Raw genomic sequence first — 17278 nt, 5'->3', positions numbered from 1 at the left:
CCAAGGAATGGGGTTACAGTAGCTTCACTATCTAATATTTGAACAATAGGGAAATGTATTAAATTCAGAAGTTATACATATCTCTTTGGAAAAGTCAGAAAATAAAGAACAGAAAAAAATTGCATTTCTAGTTTTTTATATTCACCTATTTTGTACAAGACACACACACACACGTCTTTGGTGTCATACCCAAGATATCACTGTCCAATCCAATGTCATGAAGTTTTTGTCCTGTTTTTTTCCTAAGCTTTGTTTTAGGTCTTATGTTTAGGTCCTTGATCCATTTTGAGTTTAGTTTCTAGTATATGGTGTTAGGTAAGGGTCCACCTTCATTGTTCTGCTTGTGGATATCAAAATTTCTCAGCCCCATTTGTTGAAAAGATGGTCTTTTACCACTGAATGGTCTTGGCACTGTTGTCAAAAATCTCTCACATTAAAAAAAAAAAAATCTTACATGCAAGAGTTTATTTCTGGGCTCCCTATTCTATTCCACTGGTCTATGTATGACTTTGTGTCAATACCACACTGTCTTGAATACTATAGCTTTGGAGTAAGTTTTAAATTAGGAAGTGTGAGACCTCCCCAACTTTTGTCTTTTTCAGGATTGTTTTGGCTATTCAGCGTTCCTTACAATTCCATATTGACTCTTCTATTTCTACAAATAACACCACTGGGATTTTGATAGAGACTGCATTAAATCTGTAGATCACTTTGTAGACACTTAACAGTAAGTCCTCCAACCTATGAACATGCGATGCCTTTCCATTTATTTGTGTCCTCTTTAATTTCTTTCAGCAATGTTTTGTAATTTTCAATGTAAAAGTCTTTTACTTCATTGGTTAAGTTTATTCCTAAGTATTTTACTCCTTTTGATGTTACTGTAACTAAATATGTTTCTCACTTTCCTTTACAGATTGTTCCTCAGGAGTGTATGCTGATTTTACATCCCGTAACTTTGCTGAATCGTTAATTACTGCTAACATTTTTTGGGGAGGATCTTTAGAGTTTTCTACATAAAAAGATCAAGCCATCTACAAACATAGTTTTACTTCTTCCTTTCCACTTTGGATGCTTTTTATTTCTTTTTTCTTGCCTAATTGCTCTGGCTAGGACTTCAAGACTATGCTAAACAGAATTGGTAGAAGTGGGCATCCTTGTCTTATTCTTATTCTTACAGGAAAAGCTTTCACTTATCATTGAATATGTTGTCTGCTGGTGTTTTTCATATTTGATCTTTATTATGTTGAGGTAGTTTCCTTCCATTCCTAGTTGAGGGTTTTTATCATGAGGGAGTACTGATTTTTGTCAAATGCTTTTTCTGTATCAATGGAGATCATGTGTGGTTTTGTTCTTCATTCTTGTTAATGTGTTATATAGTACACTCATTTTCATATATTGAACCATTACATTACATTCCAGGAATAAATCCCACTTGGCCACAGTATATAATCCTCTTAATATGCTGTTGAATTGTTTGCTACTTTTTTGAAAATTTCTGCCAACACTATTCATCAAAGATATCGATCTGCAGTTTTCTGGTAGTGTCTTTGGCTTTGGTACTAGAGTAATGCTGGCCTCATAGAATGAATGTTAAAGTATTCCCTTATCTTCAGTTTTTTGAAAAAGTTTAAACAGGATAGGTGTTAATTCTTTAAATGTTTGGTAGAATTCACCAGTGAAGTCCTCTGAACCTGGGCTTTTCTTTGTTGGGGGATTTCTGATTAGTGATTCAATCTTTTTACTAGTGATAGGTCTGTTTAGATTTTCTGTTTCTTCAAGATTCAGTCTTGGTACGTTGTATGTTTCTAGCAATCTATCCATTTCATCTAGGTTATCCAATTTGTTGGTGTATAAGTCATACATACCCTTTTGCAATACTTTTCTCTACAAAACACACAACAAGTGAAAACATTACCTTACATGAGGAAATACTAAATGTGGGTACATAAATAACTACTCTAAGAGTTCAATGAGTGATCAATACAAATTGTTGATGAGGAAAATCTGTATGCCAGACTCTGTGATGAGAATTTAGAGTAGTATACAAAATAGACAAAGTCCATATTGAACCGACGCCTCCAATTCAACTGAGGCTTCAGTGCAACCTAGAAATATAAATCAGAAATGGCAAAGTAAAAGGAAAACAAGGTGTTTCCAAGGGATCCACTAAAAGCAAAGATAAGACAAGCAAAACTGAGTGTTAAAGTTAAGGTGGATTTACCTGCCCAAGTGGCAGAAGAGTCTAAGATGAAGTTATACAAATGGGGGAATTATAAGGGGCGCCTGGGTGGCGCAGTCGGTTAAGCGTCCGACTTCAGCCAGGTCACGATCTTGCGGTCCGTGAGTTCGAGCCCCGCGTCGGGCTCTGGGCTGATGGCTCAGAGCCTGGAGCCTGTTTCCGATTCTGTGTCTCCCTCTCTCTCTGCCCCTCGCCCGTTCATGCTCTGTCTCTCTCTGTCCCAAAAATAAATAAACGTTGAAAAAAAAAATTTAAAAAAAAAAAAACAAATGGGGGAATTATAAACTAAAAAGGTAAGAATTTAAAAAAAATTTTTTTAATGTTTATTTATTTCTGAGACAGAGAGAGACAGAGCATGAGCGGGGGAGGGGCAGACAGAGAGGGAGACACAGACTCCAAAGCAGGCTCTAGGCTCTGAGCTGTCAGCACAGAGCCTGACGCGGGGCTCCAACTCAAAAACCGTGAGATCATGACCTGAGCTGAAGTCGGTCGTTCAATCGACTGAGCCACCCAGGCACCCCAAGAATTAATTTGCTGTTTAGTGTTTGCCCCTTCCCTAGTATTTATGTAGGAAACACTCAGATATCTGCTAAACCGAACTGACAGCCTGAAATACGTGACTTATTAAAAAATTTTGACTGACTTTATAGACAACAGAAATTCATTGAAGTAATGGTGTTCTGGGAAATCTACTGAACTTAGTGAATCCCAACAGTTCTCATCCAGGGAGATTTTCCCAGTCAGGGAACATTTGGCAATTTCTGGAGACAATTTTGGCTGTTAACACTGGGAGGGAGCATGCTACAGGCATCTAATAGTAGGGGCAAGGGATGCTGCTAAAACATCCTACAATGCACAGAATGGTTCTCCCACAACAAAATATCATTTGGCCCAAAGTACCATTAGTGTCAAGGTGGAGAAACTTGGCTGTATTCTACTATGAGTTACTCTCATAAGAACCCAAATTAAGTCCAAATATGTTTGAAAAGCTGTACACAAGGAAAAGGAAACATTCTAAAAGATTAATAGCAGTAAGATTATGGAAGATTACTTTATTTTCCCATTTTTCTGAAAGACTTCTATAATTACCATGCCATTACCATTTCAAGAGACAAAAATTACCTTGACTTAAAAAATTTTTTGATTTAGCCATCAATTCTAATCAGAGTGCACACACACATCTTTTTTTAAGTTTCATTTAATTCCCTCAAGTATTTACTTAAGTGCCACTTACATGCCAGGCCCTATAATGAGAATTAAGAAAAGAGTGGTATACAAAACAGACAAAGATTGTACTCTCACAGAGCTTCTAGTCTGATGGGAGAAATTAATAGTGAGTGAACCCACTAACAAATTATCATCAATGTTCCTAAGAAAAACAACAAGGGGGGTTAAATTTCAATTAGCTCAGTGCGGGGTGGGGAGTTGGGAGGATGGCATTTCTAAGTAAGTTACATCGAAGACTCAAAGAATGAGAAATAACCAAGCAGTGAAGGAAAGGGGATGCAGAAAGGGGGTGAAGAAAGCATTCAGATAGACCAGCATGTGTGAAGAGCCTAAAGAGGAGAGAGCTATTGAAGTGTTAGAGTTCAAAAACTGAAAAGAAGATGAGAGTATAATAACTAAGGGAGAAAATAAAGTGACAGAGGTAGGAGAAATAGATAGGGACCAGATGTGGCAAGGCCTTGAAAGTCTCAGTAAAGAGTTTGGAAGCTAAATGTGGTGGGAAGCTACTGAAGCAGAGGAGGGGCATCATTTCATTTTTTAAAAGAACCATGCTGATTGTTTTATGAATTGGACAAGAGCAAAAGCAGAAATAAGGCAATCACTGTGGAGATGAGATTAATAATGAGGTAAATCATGTGCCCCAGATTTTTAACAGTGAGTAGAAAGTTAACAGAAAAGTAAGAATGGAGTGACATTAGCTAAATAATGTCATACTTACAACCCTGTCTAAGAGAAATTTCTCTTTCCAGGGATGCTGCTGCAGAAGCAAGCAAAGGCTGTTTTTATCATGTGACATCCCCCCCTTTCACATCACTGCTGACTGGGGTAGGGTGAAGGGAAAGCACTTGACTCAGGAAAAGCCAATCCATAAGCAGGCCAGTAAAAACAATCTGTTTCATCTTGGGCAGAGCTGTATTAGCTCAGATTCTCTCAGTAATTGAACACAAAACTACATAAAGACTAGTAAGACCATTGATATCTGGGAAAAATAAAACTTAGCAACTGGGTTAGTGGCTGGCAGAGCAGCACAAAGAGTATCCATGAATTCCTACCACCAAGACACTCTTACCTGAGGTATGCTGCATAATGTGAGAATTGGCTCCTTAATTTTCCTAACATCCCACCTTATTTGACCTGGTCCGAATAAAAGGTGTTCTCTGCATTCTTAAAAGCTTAATCAAAGCAACTACCTATTAGGTGAATTTTAATTTTACAGTAATTGAGGTTAAAAAAATTTATTAAGCTTTCCTAATGGCATACAGTTATTAAAATGTAACCCTAGGTCTTTCCACTCTAAAAATCCAGCATTTCCACAAACCTCAAAGGAAGAGTTACTGGACAGTAAACATTTAGGATGTCTTTTCTGTTCATGTTTGGGGCGAATTTGAGTTTAGGAAAGAAAGATAAGAGATCTACCACAACACCAGCTCAATTTATGTTAGGTTGAATATCCCCACAGGGTCAGTTTAGAGCAGGAATCTGAGAAATCTTGACTTGCTAGAATGTAAACTCCATGATAATTTAGCCAGTGTTATTCATTATTCTATCCTCACTGCTTACAACAGAACCTCAGACACAGGAACTGAATAAATATTTGCTGAACAAATAAATTCAACACAGAGAAGGGCAGATGGAGAAGTCAGTAAAAAAGAGATAACAGGAGTTCACCTGTGACCCTTCGTTAGTGGAACATTGTCACAGTCCCTATTTACTTCTAGTAAGCTTTTTTAAAAAGACATACAGCTTTATTGAGATATAATTCACACACCATACAATTCACTTAAAGTGTACAATTCAGTGGGTTTTTTTAGTATAAAGTTGCACATAAACCACCATCTAATTACATCTAATTACTGTCTTCACCATAAAAAGCCCCCATACCCATTAGCAGTCATTCTCCATGTGCCCCTTGTCCCAGGCCTTGGGAACTATTAATGCACTTTCTGTCTCTATGTGTTTGCCTATCCTGGACATTTCATATAATTGAAATTATAGAGTATGGGATCCTTTATGACTGGCTTCTCCCAGGTAGCATAATACTTTCAAGGTTCATCATGGTATAGCATGCAGTGGTACTTCATTCCTTTTTATGGCAGAATAGTATTCCATTGTATGTATAGACCGTATTTTGTTTAGCCATTCATCAGTTGATGGACACTCGGGTTGTCTCCGTTTCAGCTACAATGGATAATGCTACTAGGAACATTCATGTACAAGTTTTCGTGCAGACACTTGTTTTTAAATCTCTTGGGTGTTATACCTAGAGGTGGAATTGCTAGGTCACATGTTAACTGTATAACTTTTTGAGGAACTGCCAAACTACATTCCAAGGTGGAATGCACCATTTTACATTCCAATCAGCCATGTATGAGGGGTGCCCTTTCTCCATATCCTCACCAACACTTTTTATTGTTTTTGTTTACTTAATTTTCATACTTAAAGAACCCCTTCTAGCAGGTTAAAATGGTATCTCATTATGGTTTTGATCTGCCATTTCCCTAATGAGTAACGATGTTGGTCTTTTTGTATTTGTTTATTGGTCCTAATTAAGCTTTTCCATCAGTTGAGGACAATACTATTTTAAAGCAGGAGAACAAAAGGGAACTGGGAAAAATTATTCAAGACATCAAGAGAAAAAATGTGAACACTCAAAATTTTGGAGAAAACAGTTGATCAACAATGAGTTCAATTTTATAGATACGCTTGTAATACAACAAACATTCCCACATAATATTCAAAGGCAAAATAAGGAACCATTCTACATCTGTATTGAATGGTGCTGCTTTATAATTTTGTCTTCAGTAAATTTTTTCTTCCTGTCTTACTTACTCTTAACAGACCCCTCGTTCTTGTGACAAATCTGAGGGTTAAGTGAAATTACCAACATCCCTCCCCATCTACCATACACACACACACACACACACACACACACACACACACACACCTGGACACATGACATGTGACTTTTTGCTGGCCAATCACAGAACCATATTTCTCTACCCAAAGTGATTGAGGCATAAGCATGCAATCAAATCTTGATCAATCAGTCTTCCCTAGACTTTCACTAGAACTCTTATCACAATTAATGTCAGTTGTGGCCCTGGACTTACTGGGTTATGAAAGCTTATGTTTCAACTAATGTGAACTGGGTTTCTTTTCCCTAAAACATAACTACATAGTATAAAAATGAGCTCTCTCGACCAAAAGCTATTAGACTTAACTTTTCACACTAACAACATTATGAAGAAAGAGTTCAGGGTATCCTTAAAGCCACTATTTAAAGTAAAAAAAGACTGGGTTTCATACTTACTAAAGAACCAAGAATAATGTAACAATTACTTGAAAATATTAAGACTATATTTTGCTTGCTTTTCTGGACCAGCAACAGCTGAAAGTGAGTACAAAGGACCAGGGTAAAAAGGCAGGATGGGTGGCAAAGACGATAGGGTCATTCAGTACAACCAAGCAGACACTACTTGTAAAGCTATCAGGATATAATTACCATTAACTAAATAAATTTATGTAATACCTACTTTAAGGAATCACAAAGACATTCTATAAAAACTAAAAGAAGTACTTGGGGTGCCTGGGTGGCTCAGTCTGTTCAGCATCAGACTCTTGGTTTCTGCTCAGGTCATGATCTCATGGTTTGTGAGTTTGAGCCCCACACTGGGCCCTGTGCTGACAGCCCAGAGCCTGCTTGGGATTCTCTCTCCCTCCCCATCTCTGCCCCTCCCCACTTGCTCTGTCTCTCTCAAAATAAATAAACTAAAAAAAAAACAAAAACAAAACAAAAAAACTAAAACAAGTATTATGAATAAATACTGAGCAACTAAACTTTTTTTTTCAATTACATTTCTTTATTTTTGAGAGGCAGAGACAGAGCACCAGCGGGGGAGGGGCAGAGAGAGGGAGACACAGAATCCAAAGCAGGCTCCAGGCCCTGAGCTGTCAGCACAGAGCGCAACGCAGAGCTCGAATGCACAAAACGTGAGATCATGACCTGGGCCAAAGTCAGACACTCAACCGACTGAGCCACCCAGGCGCCCCGGAACTAAACTTTTCATAAAAGAATAGGATGGGGTGCCTGAGTGGTGCAGCTGGTTAAGCGTCTGGCTCTTGCTTTCAGGTCAGGTCATGTTGTCACAGTTTGTAAGATTGACTCCCACAATGGGCTCCGTGCTGACAACGCGGAGTCTGCTTGGCATTCTCTCTCTCCTTCTCTCTGCTCCTCCCCTACTCACTAGCTCTCCCTCTCAAAAATAAATAAATAAACATTAAAAAAAAAAATAGGAAACTGAGAATATGATTTGCTTTCCAATATTAAAAATATCTACCACCAAATTATAAAACACCATATTATCTTAGGATTCTGACTTTTGTTAATAAAAGTTTAATAAAATACAGGTTTCTCAAAACAAATTATTGAAATTGTAATTTATGTCAGGTTTCATGTACAGTAAATTTACGGTAAAAGTGGCAGCCAATAAAATTTTGTTCTAATAGTAAATACACAGTAATAGAAAAAGCTTAGATTTTAAATAGTCAAGCTACTCTTATATCACCAGCATGTCTATCACCTTAAGTCATTTTTCATCACAGGTACTAAACACTGTGAATTAGAACTATTTTCTGATTAAATTTACAATCTTGTGGAAAAACAGTTACAAACTACATAAAGTATTTACTAACCTACTTACAACACAGAATTAAAGAAATGAAGTCAGAAACTAGTAATTTTGCCACAATTTGGTTGAAGCACACAGGAGAAAGGCTTTCACTTGAGTGCTAATGAAGGGAAAAGGAAGCCTTCCCCAATTTATGTGATATGATTTGAGTTATGGTACACAGTGGTAAAAAAGGAACTGCAAACAAAATATTATTCTGACAGGGAACACAAGGGGTTATCTGGATAAAATGAACGATGAAGCAAGCTGGAAGAAATTTTAAAAAAGCCTCCATTCACTCTGCATATACTATATGCCAGGCACTATTAAGCATTTAAATGGTTTAGAAAGATTAAGTTAACTTCCATAACTATTAAATGGAAGAAACAGGGTTCATGTCCTGGTGTGACTCTATAGTCCATGTTCTTTAACTGTGATACTACGAAGTCTTTTAAGAGCTTTATTAATTAAAAGTGACAGTCACCTCTTACAGAAGTAACGCTAATCAACAAAGACAACAGTACTCAAAAGTGTTATCAATAGGTCCCTGTGGGGACATTGGAAACCTTTTCAGAGGGTCCACAGATCAAAACTATGTTCATCTTACTACTAATATTATCGTGCTAATATTTGCACTGCAGTGCAATGCAGCGGGTGAAACTGCTGGTGCTTGAGCATGAATTAAAGGCAATGTCACCAAGCTGTATAAGTACTCACTGTATTTCAGTCAAAAAAAAAAAAAAAAAAAATCCAGTTCACTTAATGTCCTTGATTAAACAGTAAAAAAATTACCTTTGTTAAAAACCAGACTTTCTAAAATTTTGTGATAAAATGGGGATTACACATAAACCTCTTCTGCAAAATACCCACTTCTGCCATACGAGGACTGTCTCAAGGAGAAAGTTTTTGTGAGCTTGATTTGCAAACTGAACTAGTCATTTTTTTCATGGAACACCATTTTTACTTGAAAGGACGACTGACAGACAAATTATGGCTATTCAGACAGAGTCTGGCAGATGTTTTCACAAAAATGAGCAAAGTGAGCTTATGGCTTCAAGGGAAACAACTACAGAGTTTCTTGCTAATGATAAAATTTAAGCTTTCAAATGAAAATAAGAATTTTGGAAAACCTGTATCCACCACTGTGAGCTTCACAAATGCCTAATATTTAAGATTTTTCTGATAACCTATTTGGTGACACTAACTGACAATAATTGTGAATTTTCATTATATAATAAAATGTGTCAGTATTTGGAAGATCTATATAATTCTGTGAACTAATATTTTCCAAATGACCAATACATGCTGTTACAAAATCAGGCATGGGCAAAAGATACATTCCAGGTGCAAGACAGACCTATAAATTCTAACATAACAGAGTATGAAAGGTTCACTGATGTGGCTTCAGATTCCATATTGCAACTAACCCTTAAGAGACTATTTTGTGGAGTTATTGTATAGAATCAAAAACAAAAATTTCCATAATTATCTGAAAAGCCTATTAAAACATCCTCCCTTTCCAACTGCCTATCTGTGTGAAGTTGGATACTCTTCATAAACTTCAACCAACATTAGCACAAAAGACTGAATTCAGAAACAGACATGAGAATCCAACTATCTTTGCTTGTCCCATACACAAGATACACTTCAAAAAAAGTTAAACATGGTCATTCTTTTCACCAAATTTTTTGGGTTTTGGGAAATAAGTTATTTTTCATTAGAAATTTATGTTTCTATAAAATAGTTTCATGATTTTTTAGGAGTTAATATTTTTTAAAATTCTTAGTTTTAATTTCTGAAATGATAAATGTTGATAGAAACCCACAAACAAACCTCTTTGAGGTTCTTAATTTTTAACAGCATAAACACATCTTATGCTCCCAAAGCTTTTGAACTGAGGCCCTTAGAAGCACATACAGTATATATCTGTCCTTATTTAACAGGTGCCAATACAGAGGTTGTTCTCACATTAACTGTAAAAAAACCAGGAGTCTCCCCTAGCCCTTTTACTAAATCTAAATAGCCTATAAATGTGTTCTCTAGAGTTTAAAGGTCACATTAGATATACTATTTCCAAAACTCTCTTTGGGAGAAAAGGAAACACTTATTGAATATCTACTATACCCATTTGACTATGCTTTTACATATAGCCTTTTAATCAACTTTCAGACCTGTATGAAGGCTGAGAGAAGTTAAAGACAAGTAATATGGTATGGTATAAATAGTACACACTTTACTTTGACATGTACCTGAATTAAAATCATTCCTTAAATGTGATGCTATTAAGTCACTTAACTGTAGAGATTTTTCTTCTTTTTAAAAAAAAAATTTTTTTTTCAACGTTTATTTATTTTTGGGACAGAGAGAGACAGAGCATGAACAGGGGAGGGTCAGAGAGAGAGGGAGACACAGAATCGGAAACAGGCTCCAGGCTCTGAGCCATCAGCCCAGAGCCTGACGCGAGGCTCGAACTCACGGACCGCGAGATTGTGACCTGGATGAAGTCGGACGCTTAACCGACTGCGCCACCCAGGCGCCCCTGAGATTTTTCTTCTATAAAATGAATAATTAATTCCTACTTATTAGACTGAGAGAAATGAGAATACAATTAAAAGCATATACAGTGTGTGCTCAGAAGTCAGTTCCCTTCAATCATACTTCTCTGCTCCAAAACTAAACCAGCAACTACCAAAATCATCATTCAAGGTTAGACTTGACCACAAGTTGTCATTTTATCACTATAGGCCTTAATTAAGTATATGAATGCTGCTCCAGAAAACACTTAAAAATATTCTGAGGACCCACAGTCACTAACAGGTATTAGACATCAATGCCTAAAAACTACCTACACATTTCTTCTAAAGTAATTTCATTCTTTTACAGCTAAATCACTCCTAAAATTCTGCCCAATCTTGTATATTCATGTGACTATGAAAAACAAAGACATTTTGATATCTCAGAGAAGATTATCAATGAAGCGATTCTGAAACTGACTGTCTTATAAACCAGGAAAGCTGGCAGGAAGCACAAAAACAATTATTTAATTCCTAACTATACTTCCATCAGATGTTTCATATTGTCACATGCTTGGACTATTATATGAAAAATTAGACAGTAGTTATTTTAAGTATAGTAAATATGTTCCAAGATTTGTGATGAGAGAGGTCAGTCTCTAAAAGTTAACAAGACTTAATAGCTTAACAATGCTTTTCACTCTGTACAGTTACAAACTACCAAAGCCATTTAACAACAACAAAATAGCGTGCCAACCAAACAACTATTTATTTCTAAAGTTCAAGCTGACTTCATACTTTATGTTGTGTGGACAATCACAAGTTTACATCACATAACATTTTATTATTCTTTAATATTTAGGGTTTTTTAAATTGTGTTTTTATAAGATCTAATTATTTTCTAACAGAATTTATGCTCTATTAGGCCCTGGATACTCTCAGAACTTGTATAAAAATCATGCAGATTTATTGGAAAGTCTACAAAAGAGTCGACCCTCTACTTTTAAAACCTAAACTAAATGAGCTTAATTTGCTATATTTTGACATACACTTTATTTGAAATTTGCATTCAGTGTACTCTTTCTATGGTTACTTTTCTTAAACTAATAATGATCCTTTGCCACACTGCAAGAAAGCATCTGAGTCTTGAATGTTACCTGAGATTCCTATAAATTATTTTACATGGATACTGACATATGCTTTCTTTAATGCTTTTGTGTTTCAAGAAGTTAGCATGACCACATTTTGGAACAGCCAGAATGGTAGGATGAAAGGTAAGAATCAGTGTCGTATTTAAATCTCTAAATCAGTTTCAACTTCTAAAACTTAGAAATTATGACTTTAGAAGGGTCAATAATTCCCTGTGGCCAAACTGCCCTTCAATGAGCAATTACAGATCCCTACCTTAAAAACTTTCCCTGTTAATTATAAGTTCAATGTAACTTAAATTCTGTGTGGACACGGAGGAAAAACAAAGAGCCAACTGCAAACTAGGGAATAAAAGAATCAATTACAATGAATCCTATTAAGTCACCCTAACCCCCTAGCAGAACAGCTAAAAGAGATAAAATGCTCAGAGAACTGCTAGGCATCTTCCTAACATTAACCCATTAATTTTCACAACACTCATGAAGCAGATGTTAAGTACCTCTAGTTTTACAGATGAGAGACTCATAAACCTGACTCTCTCAAGGTCACACACAAATTTACAGAATATGAGATTGCACTAAACCCTAAAACTTTGTACCCTATTAATTTCAAATCAAACAGTGTTAGATCAAACTGAAAAGTGGTACAATTATCTCATTCTATATGCTATTCTATTTCTGTGCTGTCCAATAAGACAGCCAATAGCCTCATGTGGTTATTAAGCATCTGAAATGTAGCTAGTCCAAACTGAGATATGCTTTAAATGTAAAATACAAACCAGATTTTGAAGCCTCTGGATGAAGAGAATATAAAATATCTCAATATTTTTTTACATTGCTGATGTTATATTGGTATTCTGGATGTACTGGATTAAACAAAATGTATTGACTAGCACTGGTCTATACTTCTTCATTAAAAACCTCCCAGTGAAACAGATGACATCATTAAGACCTAAACCAAAAAGCAGTATTTTCTTAGAAACCGTTGTAGCAAAACATAGTAACCAATTTGTAGGGGAAGATTATGGGCATAGTAATTGTTCTGAGGCACAGACATATATGTAATTAATAAATACACAAAACAGGCCATTCTAGTGTTCTCCAAGGATAATAAAAGATGTTTCTATCTCACTACAGGTGATGTGACTAAAGAAGTGAGGAGAAAGTATGATTTTCCATTAATGTCATTTCCTTAGGTGGAAAAGTGAAAATATCACTTTCCTTTTGTACACACATGGTTATTAAAGTTACCAAAGGATGCATTTAAGGCACTATAAACTTCTCAAAAATATTTGGTTAATTTACATTTATTTAAATTTTTTTTTATTTCAGAAAGAGAGCATGGAAGGGAGGGAGAGGGGAAAGAGAGAAAGAAAGAGAGAGAGAGAGAGAGAGAGAGAGAGTGAGAGTGAGAGAGAGAGAGAGAGGGATTCTCAAGGAGGCTCCACACTCAGCAAGGAGCCCAATGTGGGGTTTGATCCCACGAGCCTGGGACTGTGACTTGAACCAAAAGCAAGAGTTGGATGCTCAACTAACTGAGCCATCCAGGTGCTCCTATTTATGGTTACTTTAAAAAATCACTCATAATATTGTTTGAATAGAGACAGCACAATCTGACTAAATAAGAGATTCACGATAAGAGGAAACATCAATTTACCAAAACAAACAAACAAACAAAAAGTCACTTTAAACATTTTGGCAATCCCAAGAAAGGTTACACATAAAGTCACCCTATGATCCAATTAATTCCACTCTTAGTATATAACCAAAAGAAATGAAAACACAGTTCCTCACAAAATGTGTAAGTAAATGTTCATAGCATCATTATGAATAATAGCTACAAAGTGGAAACAATGCAAGTGGCCATCCACTGATGAATGGATAAACAAAATGTGATATATCCATAGTTTTGAATATTATTTAGCAATTATTCAGCCACTAAAAGGAAGGAAGCGCTGTTACATTTTCGTTACATGTGTGAACTTTGAAAGCATTATGCTACCTAAAAGCAGCCACTCACAAAAGATCACACACTGTGTAACTCCATTTACAGGAAATGTCCAAAATAGACAAATCTAGAGACACAGAGAGAAACTGGGAAATAGAGATTGCTCATGAGTTAGAATTTCTTTTTGTAGCGATAAAAATGTTCTAAGATTGATTGTGCTAATGGTTGCACAATTATGTGAAAACACCAAAAACCACTTTAAATAAGTGAATGGTGTGGTATATGAATTACGTTTCAATGAAGTTGTTTAAAAAAAAATTGCCAGAAATGTAGAGGGGAAAGGATTAGAACCTGTCAAGCATCTAACTGCTATTTTTTTGGATTCTGTCACTAGTGGTATTTATACTTTTAAATTCTGTAATTTTTTTTCATTCTAAATACTGGTATTAGTAAAAAAAATTCCTTCACATCATTACACAACGAGGTAAACTTCACAAGAAAATCACAAACTGGTGACTTAAAATGGTGATTATTACAGCATATGAATTACCTCAATAAAGATGTTAAAAATTTTCATTTAAAAAAAGGGATCACAGGATAACGTCTCACGTTAACCTTAAAACACTCACAGAATGAAGAGCCACAGTCACAGCTCCTCAAACTATGAAAACCACTAAAAACAGCACCAACTACTTTAGAGACTGAATGGCTTTGTGAAAAGCCCAGAAAATAGTTACTATCTCAGTCAAGCAAATGCTCACAGTTCAGAAACAGGTGATGGGAATTTGAAGATCTCAGTATAAAAAAGTACAGAGGAACAACATAAAAAATACTTCACTTTCTTTTCAAAGCTAAATTCCTGATTCAGACGCAGGATTGAACTATTAAAAAAAAAAAAACCCACCTCGATTTACTTAGACTCTTAAAACTAAAGCGAAGTCTTCTATCGAAAATCTGTGTTGTGTGTGTATGATTTCACCCTCACACTTCATGTAGCCTAACAACCTCAGGAGCAGCTGTATCGAAGATAATGAAGGGTGGGTTTTTTTTTTTCGCCCTCTTAAAATAATAAAACGTTATGGTGCCATTCCATAACCCACCCCATCCCCCCACTACCACCACCAGCAGGTGGAGGGAAAGGATACTGTAGACTAGAGGATGACAGCTTTGTATAACCCTGTGGACTTTATATATAAGAATGCAGCTGGTGGTCTCTCAGGAGGGGATAAAGAGATTTGTGAGCAAGCTGAAATAAGGGGTATTCTTTGCCTGGAAGAGGGCACACCGTGAGCCACATCTTGAATCAGCTATATCCAGAGTAAAACACAGGCCGCTGGAAGGCACTGTTAGCATCACCAGGATGGCCTCTCACGCCGGGGGTGTTTTTTTCAACGGAGAAGTTGACTCCTGTAGTTTGGATATTGGGGGGAGGCAGGGGTAAAGCGGGAGTCGGGAAGACCAGAAAAAATGCCTTTAAGTGGAGACGCGGACCCCGCAGGGGAAGTTCCGAGCCCCACTCGGTCGCCACACACTTGTCCCCCCCACCTCCCACCGCCCTCCTTTTCGCGGCGCTAGACGTCGGGGCCCGGGGGAGAGCCGGAATCTCCGCCGCTGCCGGGGCTGGGGCCGCAGCCCGGCCGAAGCGGCGCGGCACACGCACGCCTCCTCCGCACTCGCCGCGCCCGGCCTCCCTGCCGCGCGGCCCAGCCCCTCGCACCCGCGCCGGGCCGGCTCCCCCCGGCAGGCCTAGGCCGCGCCGGCCGTACCCCAGCACCTCGCTCCCCGGCGGAGGTGGACCAGGCCCGACACAAACTTCCCGGCGCGTTCACAGAGGCGTCACGGACGGGCCGGCCCCCAGCGCCATTCCCCCGCGGCCCGGCGGCGGCACCCGCCCCTACTCCCCACACTGGGAGTCCCGGCGGAGATCGGCCCGAGGCCCAAAGCCCCCACCCCTCCGGCGCCCCCGAGTTTACCTCCAAGTCGCGGCCTTTGTTCTTGAAATTCTTGAGCCGTTGGTTGTCCAGTTTCTCGTTGTCCGCCATGGCCGGGCCGGTGACTCCTTCCCCCGCCCGGGCCCCGCGGGATCCGCCCCAACCACCACGCCGCACCGACACTCCCAGGAACCGGGCCGCCGCCTGAGCTGCAATGCTCGCCGGGCCGCCGCTTCCTTCCTCCTCTCACCTGCCTCCGCCTTGGCCTTCTCCTCCTCTCCCCGCCCGCCCCCCCCCCGCCCTAACCCCAGCGCGACGGCAGCTCCAGAGAAGACAACTGCGGGGCCGGGCGGCGGCAACGGCGGCGGAATGTGCTGCCGGCTGAGAGGGGGAGGCAGCCTCGATCTGAGGGCCCCGGAGTCGCGGCCACGCCCATCACCGCCAGCCCAGCTCGCCGATTGGTCAGCCAGGCTCCCGTGCGCTCGACCAATCAAAAAGGACGATGGAGAGCGGGGGCGGAAGAGAAAACGGAAAGGGGAAGAGAGCGGCGCTGGGAGGGAGGGCCGGAGGACTGGAAGGCTGGGAGGGGCGCGGCGGGGGCAGGGCGGGGAGGGACCACGTGCCTCCGGAGCAACCCGGAGGAAGCGAAAGAGAATTGGACGACTTGAAGGGAGGCGGGGAAGGGGAGGCCGGGGTAGGAGTTGGTTTGCTCTTGTCGGGGCTGCCCCAGACCTCTGTGTTCCAGGATTGCAGCAGAGTTAAGTACATACTTCTTTGTCGGGTGCGCCCTCTCTTCTAGGGCATTCCTTTCGCGCTCTATTGGCTTTACAGGAAGTGGGAGCTGCGCCTCGGCTCAGTTCGCCGGGACACGCCTTCCCGTCCTCCCAGCCCCCAGCCGGCCCCAAACCAAACTCCATTTCCAGGTTGGGGGGTTCCCGCTGTGTGAGGGCTGGGCCTCGGGCTTTGGACCCGCAGGGGTTTGGACCGGCAGGGGTGACGTGCGTTCGGGAGTCGCAGCGGAAAGCGAGAAAGGCAGTGGGTGGAAAAGGGAAAGGATGCATTTGACAAATCTGATTCATCTCTTCAGACCAAGTCCCCGCAACAGGTAGGAACTTGGAAGCGCAGATGATACGGTGATGGTACCGCCTCTTAGGTATTTCGTTTTAGAAAGTTAAAGAAGCTACTTGGCCACAAAGTACTAACTTCTGGAAGACGGGGATTGTGGCACCTGACATAATATAGTGTTGTAACTGTTGAGAAATGAAATGAATTCCCAAAGAAATACATTTCTATCAGGAATGTTATTACTATAGGCAGAAATAACACAAACTACAAAGGAACGTATTCAAATGCTTAAGAAAATGGGAGAAGGAAATGGTTTAAAAATACATTTACCAACGAATAGCGCCTCAAATGTGCAGGGAAACGAAGTAGGCAGCAGCAAGCAACTCAGGTCGGAAGGAAAGGGGGCGGTGTAGGAGTTTTGGGCGCGTTTAAATTTGGCAAGGTATGGGGATTTCTTTCAAGAACTTTTACTCCTCGCCCGCCTCCTTCCCTCCTACTTCTTTACTAATATATATATATACATATATATATATATATATA

The 17278-nt window shown here is 39.4% G+C and overlaps 1 protein-coding gene across 3 annotated transcripts in view; it reads right to left on the bottom strand.

The window, feature by feature from the left end:
* The window catches only part of KPNA4 (karyopherin subunit alpha 4), a 67892-nt gene extending 51800 nt beyond the window's left edge, over window positions 1–16092 (bottom strand). The window contains exons 1-2 of one of the 3 annotated variants that reach the window (XM_043595005.1): window positions 15716–15954; window positions 15012–15149 (exon numbers count right to left, since the gene is read on the bottom strand). In XM_043595005.1, coding sequence (XP_043450940.1) covers window positions 15012–15095 — 84 coding nt within the window. In that variant the 5' untranslated portion in view covers window positions 15096–15149; window positions 15716–15954. Of the gene's footprint in view, window positions 1–15011; window positions 15150–15715 lie in introns of those variants that run through there. The other 2 variants (XM_043595006.1, XM_043595007.1) reach the window with 2 other exon arrangements.
* Between the last annotated feature and the right edge of the window lie 1186 nt (window positions 16093–17278).

The sequence above is a fragment of the Prionailurus bengalensis genome, chromosome C2, assembly GCF_016509475.1.
Source record: "Prionailurus bengalensis isolate Pbe53 chromosome C2, Fcat_Pben_1.1_paternal_pri, whole genome shotgun sequence".
NCBI lineage: Eukaryota > Metazoa > Chordata > Mammalia > Carnivora > Felidae > Prionailurus > Prionailurus bengalensis.
Note: the sequence above shows the minus strand (reverse complement) of the source record. Positions and strands in the feature narration are given on the sequence as shown.